This window comes from Tetrao urogallus (assembly GCF_951394365.1).
Source record: "Tetrao urogallus genome assembly, chromosome: 6".
NCBI classification, from domain to species: domain Eukaryota; kingdom Metazoa; phylum Chordata; class Aves; order Galliformes; family Phasianidae; genus Tetrao; species Tetrao urogallus.
The window spans coordinates 49,683,450-49,700,499 of NC_136819.1; the positions used below are offsets into that span (position 1 = coordinate 49,683,450).

The 17,050-nt window shown below is 43.2% G+C and overlaps 1 protein-coding gene across 1 annotated transcript in view; it reads left to right on the forward strand.

Moving 5' to 3' along the window:
- Positions 1 to 1,219: 1,219 nt before the first annotated feature.
- Positions 1,220 to 17,050, forward strand: part of DYNC1H1 (dynein cytoplasmic 1 heavy chain 1) — a gene marked incomplete at both ends in the record, with an annotated part of 42,379 nt that continues 26,548 nt past the window's right edge. The window contains 26 exons of the mRNA XM_079537008.1: positions 1,220 to 1,499; positions 3,739 to 3,826; positions 4,374 to 4,547; positions 4,765 to 5,020; positions 5,648 to 5,834; positions 6,035 to 6,306; positions 6,417 to 6,644; positions 7,398 to 8,474; positions 8,763 to 8,942; positions 9,459 to 9,608; positions 9,905 to 10,051; positions 10,180 to 10,320; positions 10,458 to 10,634; positions 10,736 to 10,846; positions 10,932 to 11,051; positions 11,282 to 11,521; positions 12,107 to 12,262; positions 12,633 to 12,746; positions 13,335 to 13,445; positions 13,526 to 13,735; positions 14,117 to 14,263; positions 14,438 to 14,604; positions 15,269 to 15,442; positions 16,142 to 16,307; positions 16,386 to 16,574; positions 16,660 to 16,854. Of these exons, the coding sequence (XP_079393134.1) occupies positions 1,220 to 1,499; positions 3,739 to 3,826; positions 4,374 to 4,547; positions 4,765 to 5,020; positions 5,648 to 5,834; positions 6,035 to 6,306; positions 6,417 to 6,644; positions 7,398 to 8,474; positions 8,763 to 8,942; positions 9,459 to 9,608; positions 9,905 to 10,051; positions 10,180 to 10,320; positions 10,458 to 10,634; positions 10,736 to 10,846; positions 10,932 to 11,051; positions 11,282 to 11,521; positions 12,107 to 12,262; positions 12,633 to 12,746; positions 13,335 to 13,445; positions 13,526 to 13,735; positions 14,117 to 14,263; positions 14,438 to 14,604; positions 15,269 to 15,442; positions 16,142 to 16,307; positions 16,386 to 16,574; positions 16,660 to 16,854 (5,457 nt within the window). The remainder of the gene's footprint in view (positions 1,500 to 3,738; positions 3,827 to 4,373; positions 4,548 to 4,764; positions 5,021 to 5,647; positions 5,835 to 6,034; positions 6,307 to 6,416; positions 6,645 to 7,397; positions 8,475 to 8,762; positions 8,943 to 9,458; positions 9,609 to 9,904; positions 10,052 to 10,179; positions 10,321 to 10,457; positions 10,635 to 10,735; positions 10,847 to 10,931; positions 11,052 to 11,281; positions 11,522 to 12,106; positions 12,263 to 12,632; positions 12,747 to 13,334; positions 13,446 to 13,525; positions 13,736 to 14,116; positions 14,264 to 14,437; positions 14,605 to 15,268; positions 15,443 to 16,141; positions 16,308 to 16,385; positions 16,575 to 16,659; positions 16,855 to 17,050) is intronic.

The window sequence follows — 17,050 nt, forward strand, 5'->3', positions numbered from 1 at the left end:
GGGGGGGGTGCATTTTTGCAGTAATTGATATAAATAATTACTGCAGTTCTTATTTCCTATCTCTGTCCTGCTTTCTCCTCCATACTTCCTTACTTCACTTTCCTTATTTCTTCCCAGCAGCAATTCTAGATTAATGATATTGTATCTTCCTTTGTAAGCCTCAAAGGTGGTGACATTTTGGTGCAGCAGATGACAGCTGTTTAGAAGAGTGAGCATGCTGCCTAGCTTCAGCTACCTTCTTTGAGATTCCAGGTTATGCTTGAGCCAAGGTGTTCATTTAACTTGTGTTTTTTTGGATCCTTGCCTGATCTGATGTTTACTGTGTGGATATGATAGGTGGCTATTTCCCCCAGTGGGAAGCAGCAAGGCAGGGCCTAGCTATGGATCTTCAGTAGAATTCAGCCTTGCCACAGCTTTTTTTTTTTTTCTTTATTTAGTCTAACCCTTAAAGCATAACTTACACATAGAAGAAAGTGTGTGTGAACAGGCTCGCCTTCACATGGAAAACACGGGAGTGTTGTACCAAACACTTGAAGAACACGGTTAATGGCATATTAAATAGAACACTCAGATGACTTGGCTACCTACTGCTCAGGGGAGAAGGCTCTGAGCTCCAGGGAGACTAAGTAAAAGGGGCTTAAGAAGGGAGGAGGGGGGAAGAGATGTGATAAGGATTTAAACTAGAGGGTAGATTTAGATGAGGTGGCAGGAAGGAATTCTTCACGCTGAGGCCCTGGCCCAGACTGCCCAAGAGCTGTGGCTGCCCCATCCCTGGACGTGTTCCAAGGCCTGCAGCAAGGGGTGGAACCGCACGATGCGTAAGGTCCCTTCCCCCAGAGGCTGGTCGGTGATTTATTAGGCTGCAAATAAGCTGACGCACGAGCTGGATCCATAAAGCGACCAAGGTGAAAAGCCGCAGCCAAGCGTCATCTACGATCGTGCCCGGCCCCAGCGCCTGCGGACGATGGCTTTCCGCCTTCGCTCTTCCAGAAGGAAGCAGTCAAATAAAACAATACTGCTTCTTGTTTAAGAAACGAGGAAAGTGCGCGGCCCCAGGCGCAGCGCTCCGCGCCGCAACGCCTCACGCGGGCCCGGCGCCAAGCGGTGCGGCCCGGCCCCGGGGCGGAGCGCCCTGCCCGTCCCAGGCTCCCCCGCGCTGCTGGGCGTCGCTTATAAGGCGGCGGGCGGTGCCGGAGCGGGAGGTGCCTCCTGCCTCGGCATGTCCGACTCCGGCAGCGGCGCGGGCGGCGGCCCCGGCGGCGGCGGCGGTGAGGAGGGCGGCATGGAGGTGTCGGGCTCGGCCGTGCAGAACGTGGCCGACGTGTCGGTGCTGCAGAAGCACTTGCGCAAGCTGGTGCCGCTGCTGCTGGAGGATGGCGGCGAAGCCACCGCGGTGCTGGAGGCGGCCCTGGAGGAGAAGGGTGCCGTGGAACATATGCGCAAGTTCCTTTCCGACCCGCAGGTGCACACGGTGCTGGTGGAGCGCTCCACCCTTAAAGGTGAGGCGAGGGCCCGCTCCCGCCGCCATCACAGCGTCACAAAATGGCGGCTCTGGGAGAGAGCGAGGGATGGAGGGCGGGTGCGGCGCTTGCGGGGCTCCGCCGCCGTTCTGCTTGGGGCCGAAAGGCCGGGCGGTGGCTGCTTCCGCCGCGGCCGGAGTCCGCTGCGCTTTGTTTGCTACGGCGGGCGCCGGAGAGGCGCTGCAGCGCTGCAGGTGGTGCCCGCCTGCCTGCCGCCTGCCCGCCCGGAACGGCGGGACGAGAAGGGCCGGAGCTGGAGCTGCCCGCGCGGGGCTGCGCCGTGCTGCGTCGGAGCGCCCCGGGTTCCTCAGTCCGGGCGCGGTGTCTTTGTTTAAGAAACGCCGCCGGGTGCTGCGCTGCGTACCGCAGCCAGGCTGGCTGACAGAGGGGCGTTCCTGCGGTTTATGTGCTCCGTTCGTTTGAGAAGTGGCTTTTTATTAAGGCAGTCAGCAGCCGTTGACTGTCAGCAGTCCCTAAATAGGCCCTTCTGGTCACAGGATCTAGCGTGACGGATGCTAAAAAATACGAGTAAGGCCCCTTTCTGACACGGAAGTTTGCCATTAAACAATGCCTGCTGTCTGTGGCTGTGTGAACGCCCTGCGCTGAGCGGCGTCGCGTCCCGCATCCGGGCTTTGCTGGGGCCGTTCCCCCCAAGATCCTCCTCCTCCTTCCCGGCTCAGCAGGGATGACGGCAGAATTTTCTAGACGAAAGACCAACCTGTATGCCGTTAAGGAGGTTCACAGGAGTCTGCGCGGCGTTAGCAGGCAGCGCGGGTGATCTCTGCAGTCCTCTCATGAGGCCGGTTGTGCTCCGTTGGGAATAAAGCAGTGAAGCACTAGAGATCAGGGAGCTCCGGGCATGTTTTCATGCACTGAAAGAGGCATTCAAGGCCAGGCTGGATGTGGCTCTGGACAGCCTGGTCTGGTGGTTGGTGACCCTGCACATAGCAGGGGGGTTGAAACTAGATGATCATCGTGGTTCTTTTCAACCCAGGCCGTTCTATGATTCTGTGACACTTATGTGTGTGGCAGAAGCTGAATGCTGGTGTATTGTGCATAAAAGCTGCTTGCATCAGTATGTTTGGAGTTAGCAGCTGTTTGGGGAAGACGGTTTGACCCAGCCCACCTTGCATCCAATCTGGCAGCATACAGAGATGTTTTTTCTGATGCAGTTAAAAGCAGTATTTTTGTTGAAATCTGGGCATGGCATAGATAGTGTAAAAGAAGCTACTGGTTACAAATACAGCTGAACAGAGGCTGTGTTTCTGAGTAGTGGAACGTTATGCGGTATCACTTGCTATGCAGCCTGCCAGCAGCTTTCACGTGGGTTCCTGTGGTGTCTGATGTGGTGTTGTTGTCTGGCCAGGCTCCTGGTGCTCAAGGTTGCAGCCTGAGAGTGTGCCTCCTATGCAGGGCCAGATGAAATGGGAGAAGAGTGCAATGCATCTGGTCAGGGTGTGTCCCCCATCAGGGAGTAGCCTGCACAGAAACCTCTGCATTGCAGCACAGCTCCACGCATCCCCAGGAATTACATCATCTGATAAGGGCTGCACTACTGCCTGATCACCCCTGGGGGCTGTGATGCATTGGTTCCTCGTTTTGTTCTGACTTGATTTCTAAATCACTTTTCAAAGAAAAAAGTCTGAAAATACAAAGCAGCATAAATGTTTAGTGTTCTTTCTGAAATGTAGCTATCCCAGAGCATATTCCTGCAAAAAAAATGCATTGAATTTCCTGTACTCCAGAAGATTTCATTCAGTTTCATAAGCAGAAAGTGGGTGACAGTGTGGTTGTTGTGATGTCCATTGTTTTGAGGGTTGGAGGGTTTTTTTGGTGGTTCTTTTTTTTGTTTTTGTTTTGTTTTGTTTGTTTTTTGTTTTTGGGGGGCTTTGTGTTGCTTTTTTTGCTGTTTTTTTTTTGGGGGGGTGTTGTTGGGCTTCTTGGTTTTTTGGGGGGGGATGTTGATTCTTTTTTTTTTTTTTAATTTTGTTGTGGTTTTTATTTTTTGTGGCAACCTAGAAAATTGAATGGAGTTGTGCTACAAAACCAATGGACCTATCCTGACTGTGAGGAATATTGCAAAGTAGAATTTAACTACTTTGTGTGATATGCTGATATAGGAATTAAAGATTAGAAAACGTTGTAGCAGAATATGTTCGAGAGAGGACAACAGAGGTTTTAAAAATAAAATGTTTTTTACATAGCGTATTTTTTGCAGAGGATGTGGGAGATGAAGGAGAAGAGGAAAAAGAGTTCATTTCTTACAGTATCAGCAATGACATACATTATGGAATAAAATCAAACAGGTGAGTCAGTAAAATAGATCTTGATGTTTTTACCCTATTGAAGCAAAAGCTACACTAGCAGGCAGATGATCAGTACTTACTCGTGCTTCATGCAGTGCGCTTTTCAGGGGGGCAGTGACTTTTCAGCGGGTAGGCTCTGATAAAGCAAATGCATCACAAGGGATGGACTTGAGAAAACGAATAGTTCTGAGGTTACATTCATAAAGGAAATTGTCTTATTTCATAAGCATACGTATAAATACAACACACCTGCAACTGGGGTTCAGTAATTTCATGTTTTTGTTTGGCCATTACGTGTTGCATTTCTATACAAAGCTTGTTAAGGTGAGTGCCTCTAGTGTCCATGTACAGTGGGTGCGTAGTGACAGCTGAATACTTCAGAATTAAGATGTGTTTATTGGAAGCCTTGTTTTCAAGCCCCAGAAGCAGGATTGTAAAGTATAAGATGGAGGTTAGCATTTACGTCCTGTGAACTGAACTTGCAGTCGGGTTAAAGCTGTTCTGGCTCCAAGTTTCAGATGGTAAAACTCTCCTCTCCGTTCTGCAGCCTGGCATTCATTAAGCGCACACCAGTGATTGATGCCGACAAACCAGTGTCGCTCCAGCTGAGAGTGCTCACTCTCAGTGAAGATTCGCCGTATGAAACACTACACTCTTTCATTAGCAGTGCTGTTGCTCCCTTTTTCAAGTCCTATATCAGAGAGTCTGGCAAAGCAGACAGGTAATTCAATATAAATGCTGCACTTTTCTATTAACAGATAAAAGCAAGTGTTCAATGTGAAACAGCAAAGACAATGACCAAGGCAAGTCGTAAGTGAAAGCGTTTAAGTGTGTAGTTGTATATGAAGCTACTGCTGACCCAAAGGAATGGGGGCAGGGGAATGACCAGGATGGTTTTTTGACTCTGTGCCAAAACAGAGCACTTTGTGCTCTTTCAGGGATGGCGATAAGATGGCTCCTTCAGTTGAGAAGAAGATTGCAGAACTTGAAATGGGCCTCTTGCATCTGCAGCAGAATATTGAAATTCCGGAGATTAGTCTGCCAATTCATGCAACCATTACTAATGTTGCCAAGCAGTGCTACGAACGTGGAGAAAAACCAAAGGTTACAGATTTTGGTGAGAAGGCTGAGGATCCACTGTTCCTCAATCAGCTGCAGTCTGGAGTCAATCGCTGGATTAGAGAGATACAGAAGGTAAGAAGACAGGTGCCAGACTGTGTGGGAGATTCTGTGTAGTACCGTGAAAAAGCCCACTGTGTGTCTTCATGGTGAAACTGGTAATGTAGCACTACGTGCAGAATATCTGAGACTGCTTTTCTAAGGCATCAGAGACTCTGGTCTAATTCTAGACTAGACTAAGCCTTGTCTAAATGTTGAGATTAGTATAAATTATTCTGTAAGCAGTTGAGAATGTGACCATGTTATCTCTACTGGATAAAACATCTGCACATAACTGGCAGTTTCCCAGTGAAGGTTGTAACCATTCCTCAAATCTGTACAGTAAGTTAAGAGAAACAGGACTTTTGTTCTGATGTTTCTCCAGGTGCATCCACAACCACTTCAGAACAGTTGCTCCACTTCTGTCTCACAATTTGTTGTACTCCTGCCTATTATTACGCAAAGGAACTCTGCTGTTCTTCTTGCACCCAGAATTAGCACCTACTTTTTTATTTTCTTCATGGGAACAATAAACATTAAATTCTAGTAGATGTTATATGTCCCAGTTATATTTAGTAATAGAACAAGGTTTTGCAGCAGAACCATGTAAGTGAAATGGTTTTTTCCCTTCCTCACTCCCTGTTTTTTTTCTTTATTTTTAAGGTGACCAAACTAGATCGAGATCCTGCATCAGGCACTGCGTTGCAGGAGATCAGCTTCTGGTTAAACTTGGAGCGTGCTTTGTATCGTATTCAGGAAAAACGCGAAAGTCCAGAGGTTCTTTTAACTCTGGATATTCTGAAGCATGGCAAACGTTTCCATGCTACTGTCAGCTTTGATACAGACACAGGTAAAACATTTGTTCCATAAATCTCTTTACCATCATCTTCGTATTCTTCAGATGTTCTCTGGAAAACCTGTTCTGAAACGTCAGTGTTGTACAAAGAACAGTGCTTTGTAGAGGAATGTTGGTCTCATTAAAGCTGCTGTCTTGTGCAGATTGGATTAACGAAATGAAAAGTTCTAAATCAAAACATCTTTTGCTTTTAGGTCTAAAACAGGCTCTGGAAACTGTGAATGACTATAATCCACTGATGAAAGATTTTCCGCTGAATGACTTGCTGTCTGCTACTGAGCTAGACAAAATAAGGCAGGCCCTTGTTGCAATATTTACCCATTTGAGAAAAATCAGAAACACAAAGTATCCAATCCAAAGGGCATTGCGTTTAGTGGAGGCTATTTCAAGAGATCTGAGCTCTCAGCTGCTTAAAGTGTTGGGAACCAGAAAACTGATGCATGTTGCCTATGAAGAGTTTGAAAAGGTACGCTTTGGGGTTTTGCAATGGCAGCAGCTGTGTTTTTGCATTGAGTAGTGACTATAAAGAGATACTTCACTTGGCAGCTAAAGTTCATATCTTGAAACTTTCTTCAGGTAATGGTTGCATGCTTCGAAGTTTTCCAAACCTGGGATGATGAATATGAGAAGCTGCAAGTTCTGTTGAGAGATATTGTGAAAAGAAAAAGGGAAGAGAACCTGAAGATGGTGTGGCGTATCAGTCCTGCTCATAGGAAACTCCAGTCTCGTCTTGATCAAATGAGGAAATTCAGGCGCCAGCATGAGCAGCTGAGGGCAGTCATTGTGAGAGTCTTGCGACCTCAGGTAATAATCTTGATTGTTACCAGGCAGAAGAGCTATGTGCTTTCCTGCTTACAGGCAATATATGTAATGATGAGGAGGAAAGGGGGTGTTATATTGAACTAGGTGACTGTTCCTGGTATCTGGGTGTCAGTTGTTCAGTTTTTCCCCCAGGTGTTTTATTGTGTGTCTTAACATTCTGTTGTGTTGTACTGTAGTACTAAAATTCTGTAGAAGAGTAGCAAGGGAAGGGGAAATGAAACTTCAGTTACAGGCTGGCAGAGACTGCTTCTGCAGACCCGGTCTTCTTTCTAAAGTGGTCAGGTTAAATACAAATTCAAGAAACAGCTCTTCAAGTTGGAAATTCACTTTCCCTACCAAAACGCTTGCTAAAAGTCTTAGTCTTAACTCTGACATATTGGACTGTATCCTATGTGACCGTATTCATGTTGATAGGCATAGCAAGAGACTTAAAATAGAGGAGATTAATTAGTGTGTATATACGTGCACAGTAAGACGTGTGTGTGTGTGTATATATGTATATATACAAGCTTGGCTAGAGCATAGTGAAAAATGAGTTTATGCTGCACAGTGGTGGAAGTTTGTAAGGTAATTAGTTCTGTTCTTCATGGAACTTAAATCTGAAATATTACTAAAACTCTGCTAAGGATTTGGGTACTAACATGTAACTTTGCAGTGCTTGTTAGAATGGGCTGGCTTTAGCTATTTCTAGGTAAAATTTGAGGCAGCTGACTCATTAACTGTTTTTTAACGCAGGTAACTGCTGTTGCCCAACAAAATCAAGGAGATGTACCTGAACCTCAAGATATGAAAGTAGCAGAAGTACTTTTTGATGCTGCAGATGCTAATGCCATTGAAGAAGTCAATCTCGCTTATGAGAACGTCAAGGAAGTGGATGGGTTAGACGTTTCCAAAGAAGGTACAGAAGCCTGGGAGGCGGCAATGAAAAGATACGATGAAAGAATTGATAGGGTTGAAACAAGAATAACTGCCCGTCTGAGAGACCAGCTTGGTACAGCAAAGAATGCCAATGAAATGTTCAGGATCTTCTCTCGGTTTAATGCCTTGTTTGTCAGGCCTCACATTCGAGGTGCCATTCGTGAATATCAAACACAATTGATTCAGCGTGTGAAAGATGACATTGAGTCTCTTCATGACAAATTTAAGGTACAATACCCCCAAAGTCAAGCTTGTAAAATGAGTCATGTTCGTGACTTGCCTCCGGTGTCTGGGTCCATAATTTGGGCAAAACAGATTGATAGACAGCTCACTGCTTATATGAAGCGTGTTGAGGACGTCCTTGGCAAAGGCTGGGAGAACCATGTAGAAGGTCAGAAATTAAAGCAAGATGGAGATAGCTTTCGCATGAAGCTCAACACTCAAGAGATCTTTGATGACTGGGCAAGAAAAGTTCAGCAGCGCAATCTTGGCGTGTCTGGTCGTATCTTCACCATTGAAAGTACTCGTGTTAGAGGTCGAAGTGGAAATGTCCTAAAACTGAAAGTCAACTTCCTTCCAGAAATAATTACACTTTCAAAAGAAGTGCGAAACCTGAAGTGGCTGGGTTTCCGTGTTCCTCTAGCAATTGTCAACAAAGCTCACCAGGCAAACCAGCTCTATCCATTTGCCATTTCCCTGATTGAAAGCGTCCGTACGTATGAACGAACGTGTGAGAAAGTGGAAGAGCGTAATACTATCTCGCTTCTGGTTGCTGGCTTGAAAAAGGAGGTGCAGGCTTTGATTGCAGAAGGAATTGCACTTGTGTGGGAGTCATACAAACTTGATCCATATGTGCAACGTTTGGCTGAGACTGTCTTCAGTTTCCAGGAAAAGGTTTGTTACACTGTTTATCTTTCAAATTCTGAACTTTAGTACTCCACTAATGAGTCATTAAGCAAAAGTGGACTGTGATAGCTGCTCAGTATTGCTTCAGTAGCTCTTCAGTGAAGTGATCACTTGAGTTAACACAAATTGGTCAGCTAAATGGATATTTTAGTAGAACTGAAATTGATTGACTTAGTGCATCCAAAATAAAAAAAAACCTGACCATTTTTTGCATAGATGTTGTCTCTCTAACCTCTCAAGCTAAATGTTGTCTTTTTTCTTAAACCTTTTCGTTAGGTGGATGATCTGCTCATTATTGAAGAGAAAATAGACCTGGAAGTGAGATCGCTGGAAACATGCATGTATGATCACAAGACTTTCTCTGAAATCTTGAACAGGGTCCAGAAAGCTGTGGATGATTTAAATCTTCATTCATATTCAAACTTACCAATCTGGGTCAATAAGCTGGATATGGAGGTACGTTTCAGATCAAGTAGTATTTATTTGGAGGAAAAAATATAATCAGGTGCAATATTTGTGCAGATGATGGAATGCTTGTTTGTTTTCAGCTGTTATCTTTTGGGATCAATGAACTCCAGGAAGTTCCTTGGAAGAAACAAGTCTGATTGTGTTTGACTGTGAGAGCATGCTTAGCAGTAAGGTCAATAAGGGATGGGCAACATTTTCTGTGCTTGTAGTGAAATCTGTTTACCTTAGTAGTGTTTAAAATTGTTGGATACTAGGCCAATTTGAAAGCAGTTAAACTTGCTTAATTCCATTATGTCCATGACAACAGAACAACAACAGAACCTTTGGTTCTGTTGTTGGCGTTCACCAAAAAGCCTACCAAAACTCTTAGACCTCTTGCATGTAGTAGCTTGGTAAGGGAGCACTTGGTTCTTTGAGGCATCACAGTGTATCTGGTGTCAGAATATGCTGACAGTGAGGCTCAGCACTGTGCAACTGTTCTCCAATGAGGCTTCCTTTCTGTAGATTGAGAGAATCCTGGGTGTTCGCCTGCAAGCCGGGCTGAGAGCCTGGACCCAAGTTCTTCTGGGGCAAGCAGATGACAAAGCAGAAGTTGACATGGATACAGATGCTCCACAAGTGAGCCATAAGCCTGGTGGAGAACCTAAGATCAAGGTAAGTGACCGGTACTTTGTTTTGTGGCTTTTTGTTTGTGTATGTGTGTGTGGGGAGGGGGGTATTTGTTTTTTTCTTTCGTTGCTGGTTATTCAATGTAGTGATTTTTAGCTCCGGCTTTTATGGGAGGTAAACATTTTTTCTGCATCTGATTTTGAAGAAATACTAAGTTTCACCTATATAAGTGTTAGTTGCTTTCCAAGAGTGCATGCTACTTCAAGAAGTCCCAAATTCTTGTCAGCATGGGTTGTAGTAGCATCTTCCAGTATAACTGAGTATGTTCACTGTTTCTGCAGAACATCGTACATGAGCTAAGAATAACCAACCAGGTGATATACTTGAATCCACCAATTGAAGAGTGCAGGTACAAACTTTATCAAGAATTGTTTTCATGGCAGACAGTAATCCTGTCACTACCAAGAATTCAAAGTCAGAGATACCAGGTGAGTGTCGGTAGCTACGTCTGAGCGGTTCTTTTTGCTTTGCACTTAATTGCATTCAGCACTGGCATGTTACTGAAGGACTGAATGCAAATACATTAAAATTCATATATATCACATGTAATTCTCAGGTTGGAGTGCATTATGAGCTGTCTGAGGAAGAGAAGTTCTATCGTAATGGATTAACGCGGATGCCTGATGGCCTTGCAGCCCTGGAGGAGGCGTACCGTGCTGTTGAGGGAATTGTGACGGAGGTGGAACAGTACGTCAAGGTAGGAGGCTGACACTACATAGTGCTACACTTAGATGAATGTGGACTTTGCTCATTTTCATTAAGAATTTTCAGGGTTGGAGGGAACATCTTTTAAAATGTACTGGAAAAGTTAGAAATGTGAAATCTCTTTATTAGGTTTGGCTGCAGTACCAGTGCCTGTGGGATATGCAGGCTGAAAACATATACAACCGCCTTGGAGAAGACCTAAATAAGTGGCAAGCCCTTTTAGTTCAGATAAGAAAGGCCAGAGGAACATTTGACAATGCAGAAACTAGAAAGGAATTTGGACCTGTTGTGATAGACTATGGAAAGGTAAGAAATTGCAGTTATTGATTGTGACAAATGCATTAAAATTTGAGGTGCGTAAGAGAAAACAGGACTAATAACTATTATGTAACCTTGTTCAACTGCAGGTACAATCAAAGGTGAACTTGAAGTATGACTCCTGGCATAAGGAAGTGCTCAGCAAATTTGGCCAGATGCTCGGTCAGAATATGACGGAGTTTCATTCACAAATTTCCAAGGTAAGACTCTTATCTGTCTGTAGTTTTTCGCTTTCAGATGAACTTGTTCTTGTTTTCTGAAATGCTGACTTATTGCCCCACGCAGTCCCGTCAAGAGCTGGAGCAGCATTCAGTGGATACTGCCAGCACATCGGATGCAGTGACATTCATAACATATGTGCAGTCCCTGAAACGTAAAATCAAACAGTTTGAAAAGCAAGTGGAGGTATGTTACCTTGCTCAACGTTTCTTATTTCTGAGAATGTTGGACTTCATTCTTAAGTGAAGTAATGACATTCAAGCATAGCTTCACAGCATTCAAATCCTCCTGAGAATAGACTTGAACTTCCTGTTCTGAGGAGTCTGTAATGAGTTCTTGTTAAAACGTGTTGAATATTTAGTCTTGTGCCATCAGTTAAAAAGGTGAAACTAACTTAGAATCACCGTCTCCTACAGCTGTATCGCAATGGTCAGCGGTTGCTTGAGAAACAGAGGTTCCAGTTTCCATCCTCTTGGCTGTACATTGACAACATTGAGGGAGAATGGGGTGCCTTTAATGACATCATGCGTCGGAAGGATTCTGCCATTCAACAGCAAGTAGCAAACCTGCAGATGAAGATAGTTCAGGAGGATCGGGCAGTAGAGAGCAGAACAACTGACTTGCTAGCGGACTGGGAGAAAACAAAGCCTGTAACAGTAAGTACTGATAATTAATATTCAGTCACCAAATGAGATGGTTTTTTGGCACTCAACAAGAAGTAGGCAGTTCATTTTAATGGTTTGTTGGGTTTTTTTGTTTGTTTTTTTTTCCAATTTTTCATTATGCATGATGGTGAGTCTTTGTGAGGATTCCATTGTTGTTTGTTCGTTAGCTTACTTGTTTATTTGTTTGGTGGAGGTAAGTTTATCCTTAAAATCTGAAATATCTTAAGGACAGAAAGCAAGGCAGCTTTAGTTACTAACAAAACTTTGACCCACATCAGTATGAAATGATCAGAAAGAGGGTGTATATGTAGAAAAACTCTGAAGAGTTGGTGTTTTGTTTTTTTGTTTCTTTTTTTTGCCTTCCCTAAAGTGATATTCAGTAAAGCAAAACACTGCATTTAAAAGTGGGATAGGCTTTTTCTGGATTTGTATTTTGCCTTCTTATCAGTATGCTGGAAATGGGGAAAAAGAAAAAAAAAAGAGACAGACCAACATTTTGTATTCAGTCCTTGCTTTTAAGTTAGCTTCAACTTGACTGCAAACTTTTTGGGTTAATACATCTCTTCCAAACTTTAGGGCAATTTGCGCCCAGAAGAGGCTCTTCAGGCTCTTACCATTTATGAAGGAAAATTTGGGAGGCTGAAAGATGATCGTGAGAAGTGTGCAAAGGCCAAGGAGGCTCTGGAACTAACAGACACAGGATTGCTCAGCGGCAGTGAAGAACGTGTCCAGGTATAACCTATTCACACAGCTTCTTGTCAGTCTCATGGCAAAATGGTTCAGTTCCATTTATTTCTTCCTTTTATAAAGTGACTTGTATTACTAAGTAATTGTATCAAGATGCAGTCTCCACTGTCAATCAGTTCTAGCCTGAAAGATTGTCCATCATTTCTTCTATGACTGCCTTACTCTTGTGAAGCTATTAGGTGACAAAAAAATGCAAGAATCTGTGCTGGGTCACTTTCTGTTGCAGTCTTGTTGAATTAGCAGGCTAACTAATTGTTTTTGACATGTTCAGAGGTTCTTTCTAACTCCCCCATGCTATATTGACTGTGAGGAAATGGAAACTAATTGCTGATGTTTGGTTCCTTTTCTACTCTAGGTAGCCCTGGAAGAGTTGCAAGATCTCAAAGGCGTTTGGTCTGAACTCTCAAAGGTCTGGGAGCAGATTGATCAGATGAAAGAGCAGCCCTGGGTTTCAGTGCAGCCTCGCAAGGTACTACGCTGCTGTACACATAAGCCTTATAACTACTGAAAGCGTGTGTCAATTAAGAGTTAGGCTTCTTGAGATAGAAGTTCTCAGTTGTCACACTCCAGTTGCACTGTTTATGTACCTTTGCATGCATCTCACGAGTATGTTTCTTGAAATGCTAAGCTTAAAATCACAGCATTTGTCGCAAGTTACATAATTCTCCAGTGTGATTCCATTAATGAGGTTGGACCGTATACAGAGAGCATATGTGTGTGTGCTCTGCTGGTTTTAAGTAGGCTGTTGGACCTCAATAAGGGAACTTCATCTTACAGCTGGATGAACAGCATCAGTTTTGTTTAAGTGCTCAGGAGGTAGAAAGCAAAAGGAACGCTAAGCCAAATAACCTGCCTGTGACAAAATTTCTTAAATCTCAGTTGGACAAATAAAATTGTATTCTCAGCACCAGAGCAACCCAACTTACACAAATAACTGCAACATTGAAAAAGCTGTGCCGTAGATTACACATTTTCACATAAACCTCTCTGAAATAAGATGCTTACTTTTATGAATGCAGTCATATGCACAGAGAAATATTTATTTTGTTATTGGCAGCTTCGACAAAACCTAGATGTTCTGCTGAACCAACTAAAGAATTTCCCTGCCCGCTTGCGACAGTACGCCTCCTACGAGTATGTTCAGAGACTTCTGAAAGGCTACATGAAGGTAAATTGCACTCATTTCTAAAATGCCTCAGTTTTGTAGTTCGTGTTCCAAGGAGTAACCTGCTTTCTTGTCTTCTGTAGATAAACATGTTAGTTATTGAACTGAAATCAGAGGCACTCAAAGATCGTCACTGGAAACAGCTGATGAAGAGGCTTCATGTTAACTGGGTTGTCTCAGAACTGACCCTGGGGCAGATCTGGGACGTTGATTTACAGAGAAATGAAGCAATCGTCAAAGATGTACTGCTTGTGGCACAGGGAGAAATGGCTTTGGAGGAGTTCTTGAAACAGGCTAGTAGCAACTCTTCTGTGTATGCACTTACTGTCAAATCAAAGCTGTTCTGACACTGTAGCTGACACTTAAGTAGTAAACTCAATCTAAGCTGTTGATAGAAGTGCGCAGACTCCATGGAACACTGTTTTTTCGGAACAGCTTAAAGCTGTGAAAGATTCTGGTAATGAAACTTGAATCATTTTGGAAGAGCAGTCCTCAATAATGACTTCTAAAAATGCTGGTAGTGTTATATTCTCTATCTTTAATAACAACTAGAGCATGAACTCAGAATCCTTGAATAAAAAAGAGAAATCTGATTATTCTTAACAGATTTGTACTTTGTAGTTATGCTGAAGCAGAAGTAATTGATGCCTTATCTCACCTGTCTTTCCCTTCAGATAAGAGAAGTATGGAACACCTATGAACTGGATTTGGTCAATTACCAGAACAAATGTCGATTGATTCGAGGATGGGATGACCTTTTCAACAAAGTGAAAGAGCACATTAATAGCGTGTCAGCTATGAAGCTGTCACCATACTACAAGGTAAATGGGAGAGAAAAACTAAACAATCTTCATTGAATTCTGACTTTCCTGTCGTGTATTTCAGTTGACAATTAATTGCATATGCATACTTTATTACTCGTAAGTGGTTTTCTGCTAACAGGTACTGGTCCTGGTATTATTAAAATGAGTGTTCATGTACCATTTAAACTTCAGGTGTTTGAGGAGGATGCCCTCAGCTGGGAAGATAAACTGAACCGGATCATGGCGCTCTTTGATGTCTGGATAGATGTCCAGAGGCGATGGGTCTACTTGGAGGGTATCTTCACTGGTAGTGCAGACATCAAGCACTTACTGCCAGTGGAGACCCAACGGTTCCAGAGGTAACTTCTTGATTGCTTTTTTCCTTTCTTACCTATCTGAACAGGTCTACCACTTCATAACTTCAGTGTAGCACTTTCTTAAGCCAAAATGCCCAGACTGGTTGGATTACAACCCTGCTGCAAACTTAAGTTCGTTAAGCAAATAAATAAAGCAAAAACTACCCGTTGACAACAGTGACAGAAAAAGGCTTGTAATAAAAAGGGTAACAGGCAGTTTTAAAGGTTGATTTGAATTCAGGTGTTTTTTCTGAGTTCCAGTCAGTTAACTCTGGAATTTTTCTGGCACTGTGGCTACCAAAAAGCAAGCTTACATCTGTTTCCATAGCCTTTCATGTTACCCTAAAGTGCCGTTTTCTTCCTCTGCTTTAAGTCATTGATTTGTCCATGTTTATTCCACACACTTTCTATCAAATCAAAGAATCACTTCGATGCATCTTTGCAGGAAGTGAAGAAAATCAGCCTTCAGCAGTGGAAGTGATGGAGTTAACTTTGCAAAGAAGCTGTATTTTTTTTGGTGGTGGTATTTTGAAATAAGTGAAGAGCTGGTTTTGTAATTTAGTCTTGTGTTCCATAGGGTAGCTGCAACAATTAGAGAAATAACTTTGGAGATCTGTCAGCCTAAAGTGAGTGAATTTACACTGAAGTACTGTTATTTTACTTGCAGCATCAGCACTGAGTTTCTGGCACTCATGAAAAAGGTGTCCAAATCTCCACTTGTGATGGATGTTCTCAACATACAAGGTGTGCAGAGATCACTGGAGAGACTGGCAGACTTGCTTGGGAAGATCCAAAAGGCGCTGGGAGAATACCTGGAAAGGGAGAGGTCCTCTTTCCCTCGGTAAGAAGCTGACTGTGGGAGAAAGTAACTTGCTGTTTCATACAGGAATAGGGTACTGTTATATGAAGCCTCTGCCAGTCTTAATGTACTGCGTATAAATAAAGTGTTATACCTGTATATTTGTGACCTCAAAATACTGAATTCAGTTCTCAAGAAGTGGAACTGAAATTTCTGGTTTTAGGGATTCAGAAGTTTAAGAGTCATTGCAGCTGATTTCTATTAACTTACAGATTGTTTTCTGAACTGCTTAATTTGGGAGACCGAAGAACAGTATCTGAACTGTCACAATCCAGTATATAAGTTACTGGTTCTGAGTTATCCCTAGTCATCAACTGCTCTGTTGCTTAACATGAGAGAATATGAGTGACTTAGCAAGAGAACATACAAAAGTGGAAGTTCTGCCTGTGTAAGAGAATTCCCAAGTACTGCTGTGGATGTTTCAGAGATGGATAAGTAAATTAAATGCTCCACAGTATGAAGCACATATGCAGTATTGTGTGGATGCTGTTACGTGAACTGAAGCTAGGTTTTAGAACTGAGCTCGCTCTTCTGGTGAATTTATGGTTCTTGCCCTTTTACAGTACTGGAGAGTTAAGTGTCAGTTACTCCCATGTAGCGTCTGTCTGTGAAATGTCCATGTCTATAAATAAAAGTGATAGTTGGAGTTTTGATACAGATCTAATTTTAAATAATTATTAGGTTTTACTTTGTTGGTGATGAAGATTTGCTTGAGATCATTGGAAACAGCAAGAACGTTGCTAAGCTTCAGAAACACTTCAAGAAGATGTTTGCTGGCGTTTCTAGCATCATTCTCAATGAAGATAATTCCGTGGTTCTGGGCATATCCTCACGTGAAGGAGAGGAGGTAGATCTGCATTGTTTCTCTCTAATTAAAATTTTGTAAGTATGTGAATATAGATTGACTTAAAGCTCATTCTTCCAGGTGCTGTTCAAAACCCCAGTCTCCATCACAGAACATCCCAAAATTAATGAGTGGCTCACTCTGGTTGAGAAAGAAATGAGAGTGACCCTTGCCAAATTGCTTGCGGAATCTGTTACTGAAGTCGAAATCTTTGGAAAAGCAACTTCAATTGATCCAACAGTCTACATCTCTTGGATTGACAAATTCCAGGTATCAACATGGAACATCTAAGCATACTGCAGCTTAGTTACTGCAGTGAAGAAAACTGTCTGATGAGGATTTTTTTGTTACACAGGCTCAGCTTGTTGTCCTGTCAGCCCAGATTGCATGGTCTGAAAACGTTGAGTCGGCCCTGAATGGTATGAGTGGAGGTGAGGACAGCAGTCCTCTCCAGTCAGTGCTAGCTAACGTTGAGGTCACGCTCAATGTGCTGGCAGACTCTGTGCTGATGGAGCAGCCACCTCTTCGCAGAAGGAAACTGGAGCACTTGGTAAGTAAAAACCACCTTTCTTCTTGTGTGTTAGGAAGAGAGGCTCTGTAATAATTCAGTGAGAAAGATCAGTCTGAGGCTTGTTTTTTTTCCTCTAGGAAAATGTTTAATGCAATTTAAGCAACAAGCCCTGGTCACGTAGGTGGCTGTGGTTTGAAACTCTTGTGATTTTGCTACGTGATGGCATATTATAGAC